This window comes from Fukomys damarensis, unplaced genomic scaffold, assembly GCF_012274545.1.
Source record: "Fukomys damarensis isolate Sample0158 unplaced genomic scaffold, DMR_v1.0_HiC HiC_scaffold_15, whole genome shotgun sequence".
NCBI classification, from domain to species: Eukaryota; Metazoa; Chordata; class Mammalia; order Rodentia; family Bathyergidae; genus Fukomys; species Fukomys damarensis.
This window is the reverse complement of record NW_022900927.1, coordinates 24314797-24334686: the sequence shown is the minus strand read 5'-3', so window position 1 is coordinate 24334686 and position 19890 is coordinate 24314797. Positions and strand designations below refer to the sequence as shown.

The 19890-nt window shown below is 39.0% G+C and overlaps 1 protein-coding gene across 3 annotated transcripts in view; it reads right to left on the bottom strand.

The window, feature by feature from the left end:
* Positions 1-858: 858 nt before the first annotated feature.
* Positions 859-19890, bottom strand: part of Atp23 (ATP23 metallopeptidase and ATP synthase assembly factor homolog) — a 23786-nt gene continuing 4754 nt past the window's right edge. Inside the window, exons 1-6 of one of the 3 annotated variants that reach the window (XM_019210776.2) lie at positions 19829-19884; positions 17194-17239; positions 16460-16541; positions 11433-11570; positions 3966-4049; positions 859-1255 (exon numbers count right to left, since the gene is read on the bottom strand). In XM_019210776.2, the coding sequence (XP_019066321.1) occupies positions 1052-1255; positions 3966-4049; positions 11433-11570; positions 16460-16541; positions 17194-17210 (525 nt within the window). In that variant the 5' untranslated portion in view covers positions 17211-17239; positions 19829-19884 and the 3' untranslated portion in view covers positions 859-1051. The other 2 variants (XM_019210777.2, XM_019210778.2) reach the window with 2 other exon arrangements.

Here is a 19890-nt window from a genome sequence, read left to right as displayed (position 1 = left end):
CAGGGATGGAACTCGGGACCTTGCATTTTCGAGGAAGCCACAGTGCCACTGAGCTAAATCCCCAGCCCTTCCCACAACTTTTAAACCTTTTTCTCATTGTCTAATAAATTACCAGGCTTGAGGCAGCCCTTTATAATTTGTATTTAATCAAGTTTTAAATTCTTCAAGAGAAAGAATCTTCCTAACTTCACCTTCTTCAAAGCTCTACTCAGCTACATCCACACACTGGCATCATTAACTTTCAGTCTGGATATGATCCAAGGGATGTTTTCAAGAATCAGATGGAAAATGCAGGCAAGTCTGATGCAGGGCCTGAAAAAAGATCTGAAACAAGTATACAAAAAATCTTATATAAAAATTAAGCTAAATTATTTTATTAATTTAATGTACCTTTACTAAGAAATCAGGACTGTCCCCCCAAAATTAAGCCATACCATTCCCACAAATATATTCAGGGAGAAAATGGCAATGACCATTAAATCAATTATTCTCAGTTCTCATTCTTTCCATATGTTGATTCATGACATCCCAACAAATATCTTACAATTAGATTGTTCAATTTTCTTTATATTTAATGTAAATACAAACTTTGACTACCAATCAACATCATTCAAGAGCAGATTTCCTAGGTTTCACTACCAAAAACAATCACATAATATAAATAAAATATTAAAAACACAAATACACCGTAGGAAGTACAAAAATCTAATTTATTTATCTTATTTATCAAATAAAGTATATAGATATAGTATAAAGATACCATTTTGGGGGCTGGGGATTTAGCTCAGAGGTACCACCACCTTCCTTGCAAGCACAAGGACCTGAGTTCAAACCCCATACCAAAAAAAATAAAATTAAATTTAAAAAGATACCATTTTTTAAGGCAGTTTCATTTTTTTCCAGAGCTATTTTTTCTGATTATATGTCAAAATCAGCATATTCTGGATCTTGTATTTAAATGATTGTTTACATTTTATACACCTGATCACTTGAGAACCATATTTGTTTCTTCATGATAATTGAGGCTCTGTGATATAAAATGTCATTGTCTTCATATATTTGAGTAATACCGATCACGGTTTTGAAAGTCTCTATGAGCATATCTTGCATAAGTCTGGTTATGTGGGATCCTTCCAAAAGGCTCCTGGTCATTGAAACAAGATTCAAAAACTTCATCAACAGCCTTCTTAGCTACTTCTTTGCTGATGTTCCTAACAGCCAAGATTGAAAGAATGGCTCTGTCTCGCACACAAGTCTAAGGAAAAGGAAAAGAATGTAGTTTTAATTTTATTGAAAATTTAATCATGAAATATCATTTTACATAACATCTGAACCCCAATTAAAATTAATTTCCTCTCATTTTATTAATTTCTGTCATTCCAAAGATTAAAACAAAATTAAGAAAGAAATGTAACTCGCAAATTGTGGAACATAGCTCAATTTCAAATTATTTAAACATAAGTAAGACCTTCATTTTCTCACATTTCCCAATAGTATAAACAGGTCTGACCCTTAGTGAGACTCTGACTCAGAAATAAAAAATAAAAAAGGGCTGGGGATGTAGCTCAGTGCAAAGGTCCTGGCTTTAAACCCCAGTGCCACAAAAAGATAAATAAACAATTTTTTTCCTGAATGTTATGTGCATAGCTATTAATGTTCTAATTGTATGAAAAGGGATGCAGCTCAGTGGTGCAGTGCCTGCCTAGCAAGCACAAGGTCCTGAGTTCGATCCGCAGTACTGAAAAAAAAATTGAAGCTTCTAATTGTATGAAAATAATTTAGTTAATATTACATAATCATAGATAAGAATTTCTTAATACTCCAACTTAAATATTTTGAGAAGTATAAGACTGTCATTCCAAATCTTCAAGAGTTTTTAATCCATTTATTTCTCCCCAGGACAAAACTAAAATTCAAAAGAAAGGAATTTGATCTTTGTAAAAAAAAAAAAATCAAATACTTGTTTTGATGGCTGTGCATCCTGATAATCACCAATTTGTTCTGTTTTCAGTTTTACTTTAGCCTGCTCAGTATGCTCAAACTGGAGATACTCAGTAGCACTGGAATATAAACCTACATTACATCAAATATTAACTTTAGGACTGGGGATTTAGCTCGGAGGCACTAGGCCTGCCACACAAGCACTAGGTCCTGAGTTCAATCCCTGGTACCAAAACTGTATGTATATGTATGTATATATATATATATATACATATATATATGCATATATATATATGTATATATATATGCATATATATATATGTATATACATATACATACATACATATATCTTAAATTATAAATATATATATCTTAAAAAGCAATCCCAGGGGCCAGGGATGTAGCTCAGCAGCACCGCACCTGCCTGGCAAGTGCAAGGTCCTGAGTTCAATCCTCAGTATCAAAAAAAGAAAAAAGCAATCCCAAGCACAAAGAAACAAGGAAAGGAAGAAGCATATGGAGCCATAATAGCAAGTGCCAAAATGAGAAGAACCGTCTCCCTTCCAGGGCACACAGGAAACAGTCAAAAATCTGTCTCCTGGAGCCAAATGGTCAGGAGACAAAAGTGTAGACCACAATTCAAATTTACTTTTGTCCAGATATAAAACATTTTTGTTAAAATAAAAATATAACTGTGCAGTCTTACAGCCTGTTATTGTGCCTGCTGTTTACATTTCTTGGGTTCAGAAGCAGGGACTCTGTTTTTCCAATACTCTCTCCCCTCAGCTAGTCTACTACCACTGCATATTTTCAGTGGTACTGCTAGTCCTACTTATTTGTGCCTGCTGCCACTCAACAGAAAAAAGATGAAGACTTCTCTCTCAAAGACTGTGAGCCTGGAGCCACATGCTTTAATCACATTGTCTTACTATGAATTTCAGAGATGTGCTGATAAGTACTCTGCTTCCATCTTCTCCACTGCAAGCCAGGTACACAGAAGCTACTGGAGAAGTGGAGGTTCAAGGACAGAGAAGATGTGGCCAAGACAAGTCAGTGCTACATCACTAAGTCCATTTGGTACAGGCTGGAAGTCAGCAATCAGTGAGACTATTACCCTGAGCAGGCAGCAGGCTTTTCTTCCAACCCCCATTCACTAAGTTCACAGTGTCTCTCCAGAGCTCACTGTCACTCTCCAACTTCACCCTAGAGTCCAGTTACTCTCTTGTCTGGAGAACCAAAGGCCTGCATGTTATTCCAAGCTTATCCTTTTTGCACCCGATTAAAACTGCTCTCCTGATGCCCCTGTACTTCACAAAGTGGCCTAGCAAGCTCTGCCCACAGGAAACTTCTGCCCAGCCTTCCTCCAAGGTGTGGACCAGAGCCTGGGCTGCTGTGGCCAGCACTGCTCACATTTATTATCAACCCTTGAGCTCCACGATACCTCTTTCCCAGGTCCATCCACTATGGATCTTAAAGGCTTTCTGGGAGAACAGTTTTGACTTTCACTTTTCTTCTTTGTTTATTAAATTTTGTTTAGAAAATTCCTCTCAGTTCAGCCCATCATCACCAGGTCTATGCCACTCAAAGGCTTTTCTATCATGTCACAAAACCTTTCAAGACACACTGACCTATAGCCATGACCTGTGCTGCAAGGCAGTCTCTGTTCTGAAAGGAATATGTTTCCTGTCTCTAGGATACTGTATACTTCCAAACAGAGGAGGAGGACTGTTAGGATAAAAGACAGGTTGTGATTTCCCTTCCAATCCTCATGGACCCATCCAAATGTATCTCAGAAGCAAGATCATAACATCCTTCACTACTAAAATCTCCCAGTCACTCACACAGCTTGCCTATAATTATAAAGTAAAACAAAATTGTATCTACTAGGCTTAAATGTACACATTTTATATTCTTTTCACATAGGTGATTCTTTCAAATGTCAAACACCAAATGTATTTCATTTCTTATTTGTTATTTCTACTCATAACACTCTTGAGGAAAGGTGATTTTGTATTAGTTTTTACCTGATGATGCTGTTTTAATCCAAAATGCAACCTGAACATTTCATTTACAAGTGAACAGTCTCCACTGAGGTTAGCGGCGCGAACCTGTCACAAAGACAGAGGCAAAAGAAAAGGATGCTCATGCACTATATCCTTTCATCAACCAACTTTTTTTAAACTGAAAAGGAATATAAAATATAAAATTAGCATGTTTTTCCAAGAGCACAGTATATATAATGCTTTCTTTTAAAGAATTTTAAAATACTATTGATAATGAAAGCAGACATCCATGGACTATGCTAAACAATGCCAAAAAGACCTCTAAAATAAAAAATTATACCACTCCGAAAGGGGAGATTGAAATGGACATTAGAAAATGGAAAGTATCCCATGTTCTTGGATAGGAAGAACTCATATAGCCAAAATGACCATACTTTCAAAACTGATATATAGATTTAACACAATCCCAATGAAAATATCTACAGCATTCCTTACAGATCTACAATTTAAAATAATCCAATTCTCACAGAAAACAATCCAAAAATTCGTATGCACCCAGAAGAGACTTAGAATAGCAAAAGCAATTCTGGGTAACAATAACAGAGCAGGAAATATCATAATCCCAGATCTGAAGTTATTACAAAGCTACAGTGACAAAAACAGCATGGTACTGGCACAAAAACAGACATGTATATCACTGAAGCAGAATAGAGAAAGAAGAAACAAACACATTCAGCTATCTGATCTTTGACAAAGGGCCAAAAACATACACTGGAAGAAAGAGAGCCTCTCTAATGATGTTATTGGGAAATTTGGATATACACATGCAGAAGACTGAGTCTAGACTCATATATCTCACAATATACTAAACTGAAAAAAAAGATCAAAGATCTAAATGTTAAACAGAAATACTTAATCTGCTGAAAGATAAAATGGTAAAACTCTTAAAGACACAGTTGTAGGTAAAGACTTTCTGGACAGAACCCCAGTGGCATAAGAAATAATACAACAAATCAACAAATGGGATTATATCAAATTTAAAAGCTTCTGCACGCAAAAGAAACAACCAAAAGAATGAAGAGACAACCTACAGAATGGGAAAAAAAATTTGCCAGCTATTCCTCAGAGAACTCATATGTAAGAACAAAAAGAACTAAAAAAAGCCCTCAAAAGACCCAATCAAAAAACGGGCAACTGGGATGAACAGATGCTTCTTAGAAGAACAGATGGCAAATAAATACATCAAAAAATGTCCAACATAGCTAACTATTAGAGAAATGCAAATTAGAACAACACTGAGTTACCATCCTACTCCAGAAAGAAAGGCTATTATCAAGAAATCAAATAATAACGAATGTTAAGAGTCTGCAGGGGAAAATGAACCCTCTATATTGTTGGTGGGAGTGTAAACTAATACAATCACTATAGTGATCAGTATGCTAATTCCTCAAAAAGTTGCAAATAGAAATCCCATTCAACCCAGCTCTTCCCCTTCTAGCTATCTTCCTGAAAGAGTTAAAGGCATCATATTACAGTAATGCACATATATGTTTATAGCACTACAACTCACAATGGCTAAATCTTGGAAGTGGTCTCTAAGTGCATCAACAGATGAATGAATAAAGAAAATGCGGTATTAGGAGCCAGGGATTTAGCTCAGAGGTTACACCACCTGCCTTGCAAGCGCAAGGACCTGAGTTTGATACCCAGTACCCATAAAACAAAACAAAAAAAAAATGCGGTATTTATACACAATGGAGCACTACTTTGGCATGAAGAAAATAAGCTTGGAGCATTCATAGGTAAATGGATGTACCTTGTGACCATAATGTTAAGTGAATATAACATGGTTTCTCTTATATGAGAAAGTCAAGATATAAATAAAGTGCAAAATAAAAGATAATATGAAGTAAAGAGATCTTTTTCAAATAGGAAGGGGAACAAGAGTTGGAGGGAGGAGAGAGATTTGGAAAAGGAAGGGTATGAAAAAAGAATTAAGATCTGTTATGTACATGTACAAACTCCTCCACAATAAGTGTAATCACTATGTACTGAAAACATGTACTAATACAAAATGCCAAATATGGACCAGGGATTTAGCTCAGTTCTTCCGGCCCCTGCTTTGCAAGTGCGAGATCCTGAGTTTGAACCCCAGTACCAAAAAAAAAAAAAAAAAAAGCCAAACACACTGAGGATGGGGAAAAGGTCAATCATCTACCAAAGGGAATGTTCTAAACTTTACTCAGTAGCCTAACTAACAGAACTAATCTAATCTGTCTAGAGTCAGAGAGCCTTGACTCAGATTGGACCTCAAAGTTGAAGTCCATAATCTTTACAAGATACACACACTTCTAGAAATTACCAAAAAGATTTCAAGAAAGCATTTTTCCAAAGATCTACACATTGAGCTTCGATGTGAGCTCAAAACTGAATACATCAGCCAGGAATGGTGGTACAGACCTATAGTCCTACCACTCTGGGAAGCTGAGGCAGGAGGATAACAAGTTTAAGCCCAGCCTGGAAAATTTAGTAAGACCCTGTCTCAAAATTTAAAATTAGAAAAGGCTAAGATGTATCTCAATATAAAGGCCCTGGATTCAATCCTTAGCAGTGAAAAAAATATTAACATGTCAGTATCTAAGACACTCTGAGCAAATGAATCCCCAGTCCTGGCCCAAATCTCTGAAAACTTTTCTGAAACTTGGGTCATGGCTCTTCCAGGATTTGACTTTCCTATAAGAAATTAAGTGATACAAAATGCAAAGAATAACATTCTAAACTGGTCATGCTATGAGCACGACAGACTGAAATTAGGACATATTTTCTAAATTACTGTATTTTAATAGATAAAGTCTTGGAACTATCTACATAGACTGCTCAGCCTCTGGCTACACTTCTGCTAGTTCATTGCAAAGAGAATGACCCACTTCTTATTATTTCTACAATAACACAGCCTCACTGCTCTGAGGCTTTAAGAGTACTTAACATACTTTAACTTGCTAACAGGCATTAATGTTCATAACACCCAAGAGACAGACCTATTTAAAAACTCAAGTTTTAGTCGACTTTCCAAAGAATAGAAATTATAATTAGGTGGGGTCACTTGTTAATCAAGGGAAAGAGAAAATAATCTGAACTATAACGTATAAGCTTGAGAGTTATATTACTATTTAAGTTTGTCATCATAATGCATTCAACTAATAAAACAAAAGTATGAAATACATACGCCTTTCTAGAAGTATATATATATATATATATACACATACTTCTGAAAGCAATCCAAAGTGCATAACAGTAAATACCCTTTTTATGTCATATTTTTGAAACTAAACCTTTTTACTCCAAGGCAAGCAGAGACTTACCTACAGAAGGCAACACAACAAACTAATAATGATAAACTATAATTTAATAAAAAATAAAATTTTTAATTTAAAATAAAAGACAAGAATGTCCAACAATGTTCAATACTCCTGATAATCAACAGAAAGTTCAATAGAAATAAGTTACAGAATGCACACTAAGAAAATAAGGGGTGACTCTGCTTCTTGTCAGCCCACCGTGAGAATGTCACCTTGGAGTGAAGAGGCCCACCTGCCTACCACAGGCAGCACCACTTGTGGACATCATGAGTTTTCTCTCACGAAGCATCAAAAAGAATCCAGGTCCCAGACAAAAGACACAACCAGACATGAAACAAAACCTTCAGCCACCACTTGGCTGCCTGCAATCACCACTACTGGCCACTGAGGGTCTCCTACCAACCTCTCATCTCCAGTCCTCGATCACCCAGGGACTTCTCCAGTCAGCGTCCCAACCTTTACTTGGGACAGTAGAGAAGGGCCCTCCAACAGGGTGGTCCTTGTCCCAAAACCAGAAACCACAAACAGACAAGAAGAGACACTTACCTCCAAGTGGAGGATTCTTGAGGACTCTGAAATTTTGTCATGATCCGCAGTCCTTCCACGTCCCTCCGGCCGGCGTCCAGGATACAGGGCCCTGGAATATCTCAGGAGGTGCCTCCCCTACACCCTGCCACCTGCACGGGGAGACGTGGAGGGAAGAGGTCGACTCACAGTGGCAGAGACATCTCGCTGGGGCCTCCGAGAATGTTATAGCAATTTCAGTGAAAAGGAACACACCACAAAAAATGTCCAAATTAAAAGTCCTTTATAGCCAGCAACCAAAGACTCCATCTCTTGAAAGAGGAATAGCAAAGAATTTGTTGACATGTTTTAAAACTACCACAGATGTTTCCACTGTATCCTTGGAATATGAGCAATATTACTGTGTTTTATAGTGAGAAGACCCCACATCATGTCTCCTTTGTCCTCCCTATCAACAATCATTTTCTCAATGTCCATACTTCTAAAATTATTATACAGATTCAATGCAATACCAACAGCATATCTCACAGAATTAGAAAAACAATCCTGAAGCTGGGGATTTAGCTTAGTGGTGCTGCCGCTTGCCTTGCAAGAGCAAGGTCCCAAGCTCAATCTCCATTACCACAAAAAAGAAAAAAAGAAAAAACAATCCTAAAAAAAAGAAAAAAGAATCCTAAAATTCACTCAGAACCAGAAGAGACCTAGAATAGCAAAGGGAATTCTGGACAACAAAGGCAAGGCAGAGGGAATCACAATCCCTGGCTTTAAATTATACTACAAAGTTAGTGATTTTTTTTAAAAAATGGTACTGGCAAAAGAACAGACCTGAGGATCAATGGAACAGACTAGAAGATGCAAATACAACTCCAGACATACTCAACCACCTTGTCTTTGACAAAGGAGCCAAACACCTTCACTAGAAGAAAGATGGCCTCTTTAATAACTGGTGCTGGAAAAACCAGCTTTCCACAGCCAAAGATTAAAACTAGACCCATATCTTTCACAACACACTAACCTGAAATGAAAATGGATCAAAAGATCTAATCATTAAAACAGAAACTAAATCTGATGGAAGAAAGAATAGGTAGAACACTAGAGGATATAGAATTCGGCAAAGATTTTATGAAAACCAAGACTGTGTGGGAAATACTACAAAGAATCAACAACTGGGATCTCATCTTATTAAAAAGCTTTTCCATAGCAAGAGAAATCACCAACAGAGTAAAGAGACACGGTACAGTGTGGAAAAAAATTTTTACCAGCTATTCATATAAAGGACTATTATCTAGAATATATAAAGAAGTAAAAAAAATCAGACCCCCCCAAATTTAAAGACCCAGTCCAAAACCAGGCATCTGAAATGAAAAGATACGTCTCAGATGAATAATTAGAAATAGTAAATAAATATATTTTAAAAATTCAACATCACTGATCATTCGTGAAATGCGAATTAAAACAACACTGAGCTAGGGAATTAGCTCAATGGTGCCACCGCCTGCCTCAAAAGTGCAAGGTACTGAGTTTGATCCTCAGTACAAAAAAAACAAAAAACAAAAAAACTCTGCAAAACAACACTAAGATTCCACCTCCAGAAAGAATGGCTGCTATTAAGAAATCAACCAATAACAAAGACTGGAGGAGTAGTGGGGAAAAAGGAACACTTTTCCACTGGTGGTGCAACCACTGTGGAAATCAATGTGGAGATTTCTCAAAAAACTAAAACTAGAGGTTCCATATGACCCAGCTATAACTTTTCTTGGTATCTTCCTGAAAGAATTAAAAGCATCATACCACAGTGATAAATGCATACCATGTTTATAGCAACACAGTGTGTCATACCTAAATCTTGGAAATAGCCCAAAGGCCCATCAGCTGATGAGTTATAAAGAAGATGTGGTTTTTATATATAAGGGAGTACTACTCTGCCATAAAGAAGGATGAGCTTCAGACATTTACAGCTAAATGGATGCCCCTTGAGACCACACTCCTCTGTGAAATAAATTGGACACACATGTTTAAATACTGCATTGTTTCTCTGGTGTGAGAAACCTAAAGTGGAAATAAGGACTGAGATGTATAATAGATACTGGAAAATGTTCAAATGAAAAGGGAAACAAGAGAGGAAGGAGGGAGGAAGGAAGGGACAAGAAAAAAAAAAGTGACAACAGAAGGAAAAATGGAAACAAAGCTTTTGTACGAAGGGAGGGGAAGGGGGTTGAAGGAGGGGAATGGGACAAAATAAAATTTATTTTAAAAAAAAGAAGAAGAAAAGAAAGGGATCTATGGTCTGGAATTTAGCTCATCAGAACAGTGCCTGCCAGACAAGTGTAAGGTCCTAAATCCAGTTCCCGGTAGGTAGGAAGGAAGGACGGAAGGAAGGAAGGAAGGAAGGAAGGAAGGAAGGAAGGAAGGAAGGAAGGGCGGGGGGGTCTCACACCAAAGCTGAAGAGATTTCAGCCCTGGTAAGAATACCGGTTGTAACCAGGGATTTAGCTCAGTGGTTCTGCCGCCTGTCTGGCAAGCTCCAGGTCCCCAGTTTTATCCCTGATACCAAAAAAAAAAGAATCCTGGTTGAGACCTTGCCTTTGCCATTTACTGACTATGGAATCCAAAGCAGGGCTTCACTCTCCACCTATACATAACAAGGACAATTGAATTGACAGAGTTCTCTACCAGACAAAATGGGCCCAATGGTCCTACATTCTAAAATGGTCACCATTCCTAAAACGGTCCCCATTCCTAAAATGGTGCCTGCTTAAGGAAATAAGCAGAGGGGGGTGGGGGTGGGTGTGTGTGTGTGTGTGTGTGTGTGTGTGTGTGTGGTGTGGGGGGGGTGTGAAACCTACCCCCTCCGGAGAAACAAAACCTCACTTGTTGCTCCACCCTGCTACCCAAGTGTTCCTCCCCTCCCATCACCCCGGGTCCACTTTCCCCACTGCACTGAACTATATAAACCCCACCCCAGTTAGTGTAGCCCCCCCTTCACTAATCACTGTTCCAGATAGCCCCGCAGCTCCTTCCCAATAAAGCCTTGCCTCAGGTGCTCCTGTTTCAGCTCGTTTTCTTTCGATAATAACAGTATCTTCCTCAATAGGTTGTTGTGAAACTTAAATAAGAAACCACACAGAGGGAATGTTTGGCACATAGCCCTCAGCAAATGTTAACTATTATACTTTGAATGTCCTATAACTTATTCCATAGGAAAAAGCTTATTATTACAATTAAAGTTAGTCTTAAACATTATTAGACCTTAAAGGTTATATTTAAGATAATTCTAGAAATATACTTAATGTTGGGCACGGTGGCACATGCCTGTAATCCCAGTACTCTGAGACTGAGGGAAGAGGATCGCAAGTTCAAGCCCAGCCTGCACTACAAAATGAGACCCTTTCTCAAAAAACCAAACCATCTATCCATCCATCCATCAGTCAATAATATACTTAAAATTTCTCTACTTGTACCTCAAAAATTATATTCAGTAGTAGTTCAAAACAGAAATTCAAGACTAAGATGAAATGATAACAATAAAAGGAAAACATTTAAATAAACTTGAATACATAAGAGTATTCTGGGAAAAATAAGTGTCTTCTACAATAAAACTCACCTCTGAACACGCCAAATGTCTGACATTGGTGAACCAGTTGACATGAGCACGACAGTGATCAAATGCATGAATGAGCTCATGGGTGACCACTCGGTTCATATGGGCCTGATTACGGATATTATTCTGGCACAAAACAATCTAGGAGACACCAAGTTAGGAAAAGTTTGGTTATCTCTAAAGCCTGCTTTCATTTTGGATTCCACCTTCCCTCCCACAGGTTCAGCTGCTTGGGACACCTTCGGCCACCCTTCTCCATCAACCCCACCCCTACCTACTGGTTACATCCAAGTGCTAACTGCAAATTGCACATGCTCTGTTAGCCTTCCCAATGACTACCTTTTCCCTTCTCCTCCCTCTAGGCCACAATGGCACAAGGTTAAAGACATTTATTCACATACAATCCTCACAAAGCTGACTGCACCAGTCTGTTTTGGACTATACATCATTAAAGTTACAGGAGTAGGCTTTGAAATGAAGTAGAGAGAATGAAATTCCAGCTCCAGCCCTCGCTAACTGGGTGTCATGATTCATATCCAGATGTCCTCCTAAGCCTCATGTGCTCAAAGGTGGACTTTTGGAAGGTAACTAGATTATGGGGCTTATAGCTGACTTGCTGTTGTGAGATGGGGTCTGGTCACTGGGGGCATGGCCTGGAATGGGTTCCCTCCCTCCCTGTCTCTTCGCTTTGCTCTCTGAGCCATACCACCCTGCCTTGGAGTCAGCCAGACTATGGACTGAAATCTCCACAAACTATGAGCCAAAATAAACTTCTCCTTTAAATTGTGGATGTGCAGTATTTTGTCCTAGCAGCAAGGGAAGTGACTAAAACACTTGGTAAAGTCAGGTAGCTTTTTTAGCTGCTTTGTGTTCAATTTCCTCAACAATAAAAGGAAATAATTAAGAGTATCTACCTCAGAATTGTGAGAATTAAATGAGATTATCTATATGTAAAATACTTCTCAGCAAGTCTCTGAGAAAGCAATGAATGTCCATTATTATCCTCATTCTACTAGATTGAGGGGGAAACAAACCAGGAAAAAATCCTGAGAAATGCAAAAAGCCAACAGCACACTGAGCAGGACCCTATAATAAGAAAGATACGAGGCGGCTTGGGATTTAGCTCAGTGTTGCCATGGCTACCTGCTTCACAAACCCAAGGACCTGCGTTCCATCCCAGGTACCAAAAAAAAGAAAAGAAAGACATGAGGGATCCTAACACAGACAGCTGCCATTTACTGTGCACTTACTAGGTGCCAGACACTGGGATATGTGCTAGATATTTTATATTCATTTAGTCAACATTAATTTATTCAACTAATACTTATTAAGAACTAATAGTAGATTTATAATCTAATGGAGACAGAAATTAATCTAATGTTCACCAAAATGCTTAAATGCATGCAATGACAATAGCAATGAAAAAAATCGCAAGTTGTCCTAAGCACATACAGTGGGAATTCCTGACCTGGTCTGAAGGGCAGGGAAAGTCTCCTCTCTGGTAGGAATTTTATACTGAGCTCCAACAGCTGAATGTGTGAAGAGGAGAGAAAGGGAGTGTCCAAGACAGAGAGAACAATAACGTTATGATTTAGATCTCAAGCCTTACATTCAGAGTGGGGCCTGGTAAGAATGATCACTGGGGACATGACTTGGAAAGGTGTGTTCATCCATGGCTCCTCCCTTCGCTGTCCTCTTCCTGGCTGTCATGGGTTGAGTACCTTTCCCTCTGTCACACCCCTTTACCATCCTGTTTCTATCCTGGAGCCAACTGACTATAGACTGAAACCATGAGCCAAAATAAACCCCTTATCCTTTAAGTTGCACGTGTCAGGCATTTTGCCCCAGCAATGGCAAATGGCTAATCCACACATATGTAAAGGGAAGGGAGAGAGTCCAAAGAATAGAATGTTTAAGAGTCTGAAAGGAGGACCAAATGCTGAGGGGTGGTAGACTTGAGCTAGGACTGACAAGGTCAGCAGGGGCCAAATCACCCCAGGCCCTGTCTTCATCCTGACAGCAAAGGGAAGGTACTAAAAGACAGGGATGAGGCAGGGGAGTGCTTTTGTTCTGTGTTGTTTTTATTCTTTCAACTGCAGTTGGAAGAAACAGAAGACCAAAACTGGATGCAGAGAAACTAGTTGAAGGCTAAGGAATCATTCCAGGAAAGAGACAGAAGGTAAGGTACTTGACCTAGGATGGTGGGAGTTGAAAGAGGAATTCAGGAGGTAAACTGGACAAATGTGGTGATGGATAGAAGCTGAGGAAGGAATCCAAAGCACCCGTACATTTCTGGCTTGAGTAACAGGCAGGAGGGTAGACACATCTACTGAAATATGCAAAACTAAAGACCAGGTTAGCTGGGGATTGGGGGTAGGGTAAAAAAATCATGAATCTGGACTTGGACAATGTCAGGCCCGGGGTACCTTTAAGACCAAGTAGAGGCATTAAATGGGCACTTGGATATGTGGATGTGGAGTGCAAAAAGTTCTAACCTAGAAAAATTAATGAGGTTCCCTTGGCAGAGTGTAAAATAAGAAAAAGGGGGATCTAATACCAAAGATTAAGAAACTTCAACATTTTAGGGCTGGAAAAGGAAGGTAAGCTAGCAACCAGAAAAGTGTTGTGTACTGGAATCTATGGGAAGAAAGTGTTTGGCATTACCAGCAAACACATGTTCACACTCTATGACACAGCAATTCTGCTCTGAAGCTTGAGGAAACTCTTGAAAGCAGGCACCAGGAGAGCAGGTCAAGAACATTCAAAGCAACAGTATTCATAGTAACAAAGTTAGAAACTAAATATTATATAGGATAAACTATAATATAAACACACACTGGAATACTACACAACAGAGAAACTAACCAAGAGGTATACACAACAACATGGAAGAATTATACAAATAATGTTGAAAAAAAGAATTTATGAGGAAGTGTCACTTATGTGATTTCATAAAACTATAAATTATTACATATAACTCAAAATATTCCATGTACAAAGCATAACAACAAGCACCTAAATAATGCATCACTGGTCCATAAACATGGATGGTAAACCACTCAGAAAAGCAACAAACACTTTCCACAGAAGTTAGAATAAGGAAGGAGAGAAACGTAATTCAAGAGGAGTACACAAGTTTCTGAAGCCCTGGTAATGTTCTACTTCTCATATCTAGGTGGCAGTTATACCAGTGTTTCCTTTATTACTCAGAGTACATATAGGATTTTTACTCTTCTAAAGAAATAAGAGATTTCATAATAAAAATTTTAATTCAAAAAAAAGTTAACACCAGGAATTTAGCTCAGTGGTTCCACCACCTGCCTCGCAAGGGCAAGGGCACAAATTCAATCCCTGTACCAAAACAAACAAACAAACAACACCAAAAAAAAAAAACCCAACAAAATAAAAGCCAAAAGCCAGGGTTTTAGCTCCGTGGTGCCGCCGCCTGCCTCCAAAGCGCAAGGACCTGAGTTCAATCACTGGTACCAAAATAAATAAATAAATAAAAGCCAAGAATGTGCAATTATTCCACTCCCCATAGTCAGAAGGAAACTTTAAAATGTTCACTCTATTTAACCCTGGGAGCAAGACAGCAGGTAAACTTACCAAGAGTTATTCTGAGATCATCAATATTATGATTATCAATTTACATGTGAAGAAACTAAGAATAAGAAAAGTAACTTGCCCAAGCCCCACAGCAAATTAGCAGAGGACTTAGGATTTGAATGCAAGTCTATCTAACTCCAAAACCCAGACTTCTCACCCTGTGCTATACTGATTTTTCCCATGATTACTGAAAAGTTATAAATAATAAAAATTTATATGAAATTCCCCAGAAGGAAATAGCTAAATGTAGTAAATGTGAATTGTATATTTAAATTGGGAATATTTACTTTCATCTACCATCATCATGTGACATAATCCATCTGTCACTTCTAAAACCCTGTCAAAACCTTCCAAGGACTGAAAATTAATAATAAAATTTATCAAATGTTCATTATGGGTCAACTACCCTGATAAGTAACTTTACAAGAGACTTCTCATTTAATTCTCATAATCATTCTATTAGATTCCATCGTTATTCATATTTTACAGATGAGAAAACTCACTCCCCTTTATCAAAAAGTTCCATAGGTGATATCACTTCTTACCATGTAAAGGTTTAATCCTTTCACTTAGCATTCAAAGCTTTTCATCCTCTGGCTCACCTTTCTTTCCAATCCTTTTCCCCTTACCTTCCATGTATTCCCATCCTCCAGTTAAACTAGACAATATGCCAATTCCCTAACATGCCTTCTCGTTACCCAGCATGCCACTTCTGCTCATGTTACTGCTGCTTGGGCTACAGCCTTTGTCTTCTCTGCCCCTAAGGAGGCTTCATATCCTCTAGATGAATCTGTAGGTATCTTTCAACCAAATACTATCTCATTCCACCTCACGAACCCACTGTGGTAACCAAGTGCTTCAGTTTGGACTTTGAATGTCCCCCAAATGCCCATAGGTTGAACCCTTGGTCCCCAATCTAGCACTACTGGGGGTAGTGAACCTATAGGAAGTAAGGTCAGTGATGAAGCATGCTCTTGAAGGGATATAGGAGCCCCAATGCTCTCCTGTCTCCTTTTTCACTTCCCAGCCACCATGAGGCAAGTGCCTTCCTTGCACTCCCACCATGGTGTTCTGCCTCGCCACAGACCACAAAGGCAGTGAGACCAAGTGATTACTAGTGGACTGAAACCATGATCCAAAATAAACCTTTCCTCATTATAAGTTGATTACCTCATATCCTTGTTACAGCAACAAAAAAATGACTAACACACCAACCCCATCTGAAATAGTTTAACCTTTCTCAAAGTTTAGGACTGTGTTCATGTCTTATCTCCTGTATAAGTCCTTAAGTATAAGGATCAAAATTAATTCACTATTTCTGAGTCATATACAAAATCTACCAAACTGAATGCCCAACATGTGGAAGGTGCTCAGCAAGTATCAGAAGGGTGAAAAGGAAGAAGACAATTAGCAAAAAAGCCTACCTGAGATGATGAAGCATCAAAACCTCCACTGACATTTCCATTACAATCTTCACAAGAAAAGTGTCTTTCTTTGTTAACAGCACTAAAAGGTAAGAACAGATTAAAGGGATAATGTCCAAAAGGACTGTGTATATAGGGAAAGCTGTGGGCCAAAAGTCAGGAGACCTTCCATCTTAGAGTAGATCCCATCCACCACCAACACATATGAAACCCTGGGAAAGCAACTTAACACTTCAGGACTCAGTTTTCTCATATGCAAAATATGGAGACTGTCTGCAAAATTCACCCTAGTTCAAATTCTATGTATGATATAATTATACAAACCCTTTGGTCAACTGATTAAAACTATACTGTAAACATACTAGAGTTCCTGTTCTTAAGCCAGAATGTTAAAAGGTGCACCTCAGAAGTTATTTCCTCTAATACCCTCAAAGTTAACATCTGGTAGACTGCTACATACCACACTGAGATTTCTTCTCCATTATGGACAATGCCGAAAGGCTAGGTTTGGTATTTATACAAAAGAGTTTGAGTACTAGCTTTACTAATACCCAAGTTGAATATAAACTTTATTAGGACAAAAACTAGCAGAAAAGAATAAGGCCTGACTAAAGAGAATCATTATCTATCCCATGGAAAGGCTTGATGGCCTAAACTCTTAAGTAGCATTGATACTTTAATTTTTTGGTTTTGGCAGCCAGAATTATAGAAAAGCATTTAGAAGCTTTACTTACCAACCTGAGTACTTCATAGCATCAAGTAGAAGTTTGACATACGGATCTAAAAAAGACATTGATTCAATTAAGTATGCTAGTTGGAAAATTAGCACCAATTAAATAATTCAAAAAGCAGTCTAAAATATTATCAAAAAGTAACTTACAAATCACAAGTAATACTATCTTAAAATTGAAAACAATGGATATAACACATATTTAAATTAATATCACAGGCTGGGGGTTTAGCTCAGTAGTTCCACCCGCTGCCTTGCAAGCGCAAGGACTCCAGTTCGATCTCCAGTACCAAAAATTAAAAATAATAAATAAAAAAAATCAAAGCAAGTCTTCAAAGAAATAGAACACTAATATGAATACCAAGATGTTATCACCAAGCATCTTGGACAGAATCAAAGATCATTTATAGTTAAATGACCAAACATCTTGTATTATAGTGTGTACCTAAAGACTGGAGGAATCTTGGGCACATTTCATGACAAAAATTTTTTTAAAAGGCATAGTATCCAGATATGAGTAAGGCAGTGACTACACTGTTCTCTGTACTGGTCAGATCACACTGATATCGCACTGCGTCTCATTCTGCTTACCAAACTGCAGAAGGAGCCTGCAACTGAAGTTCTTCAATGGGGTAAGGCAAGTAGCATAGTGTGAGATAATGCTCAGTAAGAAGCAAGAATGAATTTGGGAGTATCAAAAAGAGAAGACAACTAGGACCACAGTAGCTTCAGGTATTAAAAGGGTGCCATGTAAGGATAGAGTCACTCAATATTGCTTCCAAGGGCAAAAAAGACAAAAGAGCAGAAATTACATGCGGTAGACTGCAAAGGATCCTTCCAACAATTAAAGCTGTCAAAACAGAATAAATTCAGGGAGCCTCCAGGAACAGATAACCTGTTCCAGGAGAAGTCTAAAGACATATGGCACAAAGGTTTTTTCTGTATGCGGTGGGAAGGTCCGGATGCTCCCCGAGGGCCCATCCACTCCTAAAATCTGGTGAGCCTGTGATTGCTATAGCCAAGTACAGAGAGCCCAGGGGCCTCACTTTGCCCACAGCCATCTTGTCTGAGAGTATAAATGCATAGGACAGAACCAAAAAAAAAAAGAAACAAAGATTATTTAAAACGTTGAAAGCAAAAAAAAAAAAAACCTAAAAGAAGTTAGATATAGGTTACTATTTTACTAAACTCTTAAAAGTGTTAACAAAATATTCCTAATAATATCACTGAGTACATACACAATAGGTGGTAGGAACTGTATTAAGTGCATTATCATTCAAGCTTCCCCCTTGAAGCCTCGGTCTGAATGATTCCTCCTGAGATCAAGTTCACACCACCCTCCTCACATTCTGCCTCAACTTGTCCTCCTCTTTCATCTGCTTCTTCCACTGTATGATCAGCTACCTTCACTCAGCTCCTGATATACTGGCACTTTCATGTCACCAAATCTATTCCTCACAACCCTAAAAGAGGTATTCTTATTCTTCTCCCCCGACCCTTTCTTTTATAGATAAGTATAGACAAGATCAGAGAAGTCAAGTTGCTCTTCCGTACCGACTAAGGAGAGGAATCAGAATGTGCATCCAGCTCTCCTTCTGCTGCCCATGTTCTTTACACTGTAATCCACTTTGAAACCCCTTAAAGGCAGTGTCCTTACTCGGCTTTGTATCTTGTTCCACTACAACCTAGGAGGCGTTCAATGCACATTTGCAAAGCATACACTTAATCATTTCCTCTCCTCCTTCTTCCTCCCATGTGCAATGATTTTCCCTTGGGCAAGCAATCCCAAGAAGGTTGGAAAATTTTTGTGTAGTTGATTTGGAAGCACCACTGGTCAGCTACTGAGCCAGCATCTTTGCTTTAAAACAAGTACATTTAAAACTTTAATTTCCTAAATGTGTCTGAAGTAGACTTAAGAGGTCTATGTCAATGCAAAGAGTTAAGAAATCTCTAGTACAATGTCCCTGGGTTGGGTAGTTGGATCGTATTTAACCCACTGCAATAGTTCTTAATTGTTAAGCTATGAACTCTCTCTCCAGAAAAATACAGCTAGGTGCATATGCGCAAGGTTTTGGGGTGGCTTCTACACACAGTAGTCCACCCATGCACCAAGATTAAGAATTCCTTCTATGGAAGAGCGGCTTTATAAAATTGTTTTTGCACTGCCAGAATCAGCTATGCCTGAATTAAAAGGACTCCTAAAAACTGCCTCACTCGGACCCTCACGTCTCCGTGCTGCTTAACAAATTACACAAGAAATCCATCAGTATGGCCCACAAGGGCAAACTCCTAATCCGACCCTTATTAATCCCACCAAGAAAAAGTAGTGCTAAAGGAGGCCACAGCGCCTCCTTCAATGGGGAAATTGAGACCCAGGCCCCCACCTCCACCCTCAGGACGCCCAGAACCCCGCCCATGCAGCACCTAAACTGAACCAGAACCCCGGGCTGAACGGAACCCAGGCCCTTCCTCCCTAACTGGGTCTCAGACACCACCCCGCCGACCCTAGGCACCAGGTCAGGGTTCCTACTTGTCTCCAGCGTCTTCAGGAGCATAAACTGGCACTTCTGGTTATGGGTCAAGAATCTGGAAAAGAGCCCTTGCTGGGGCCTCCCTTCGGCCAGCCGCTCGGGACAGACCTGTCTGGAGCCCTGCAGCTGCTGCTGCTGGGTCTGCGGCTGCTCCCCCGCCGCGGGGCCAG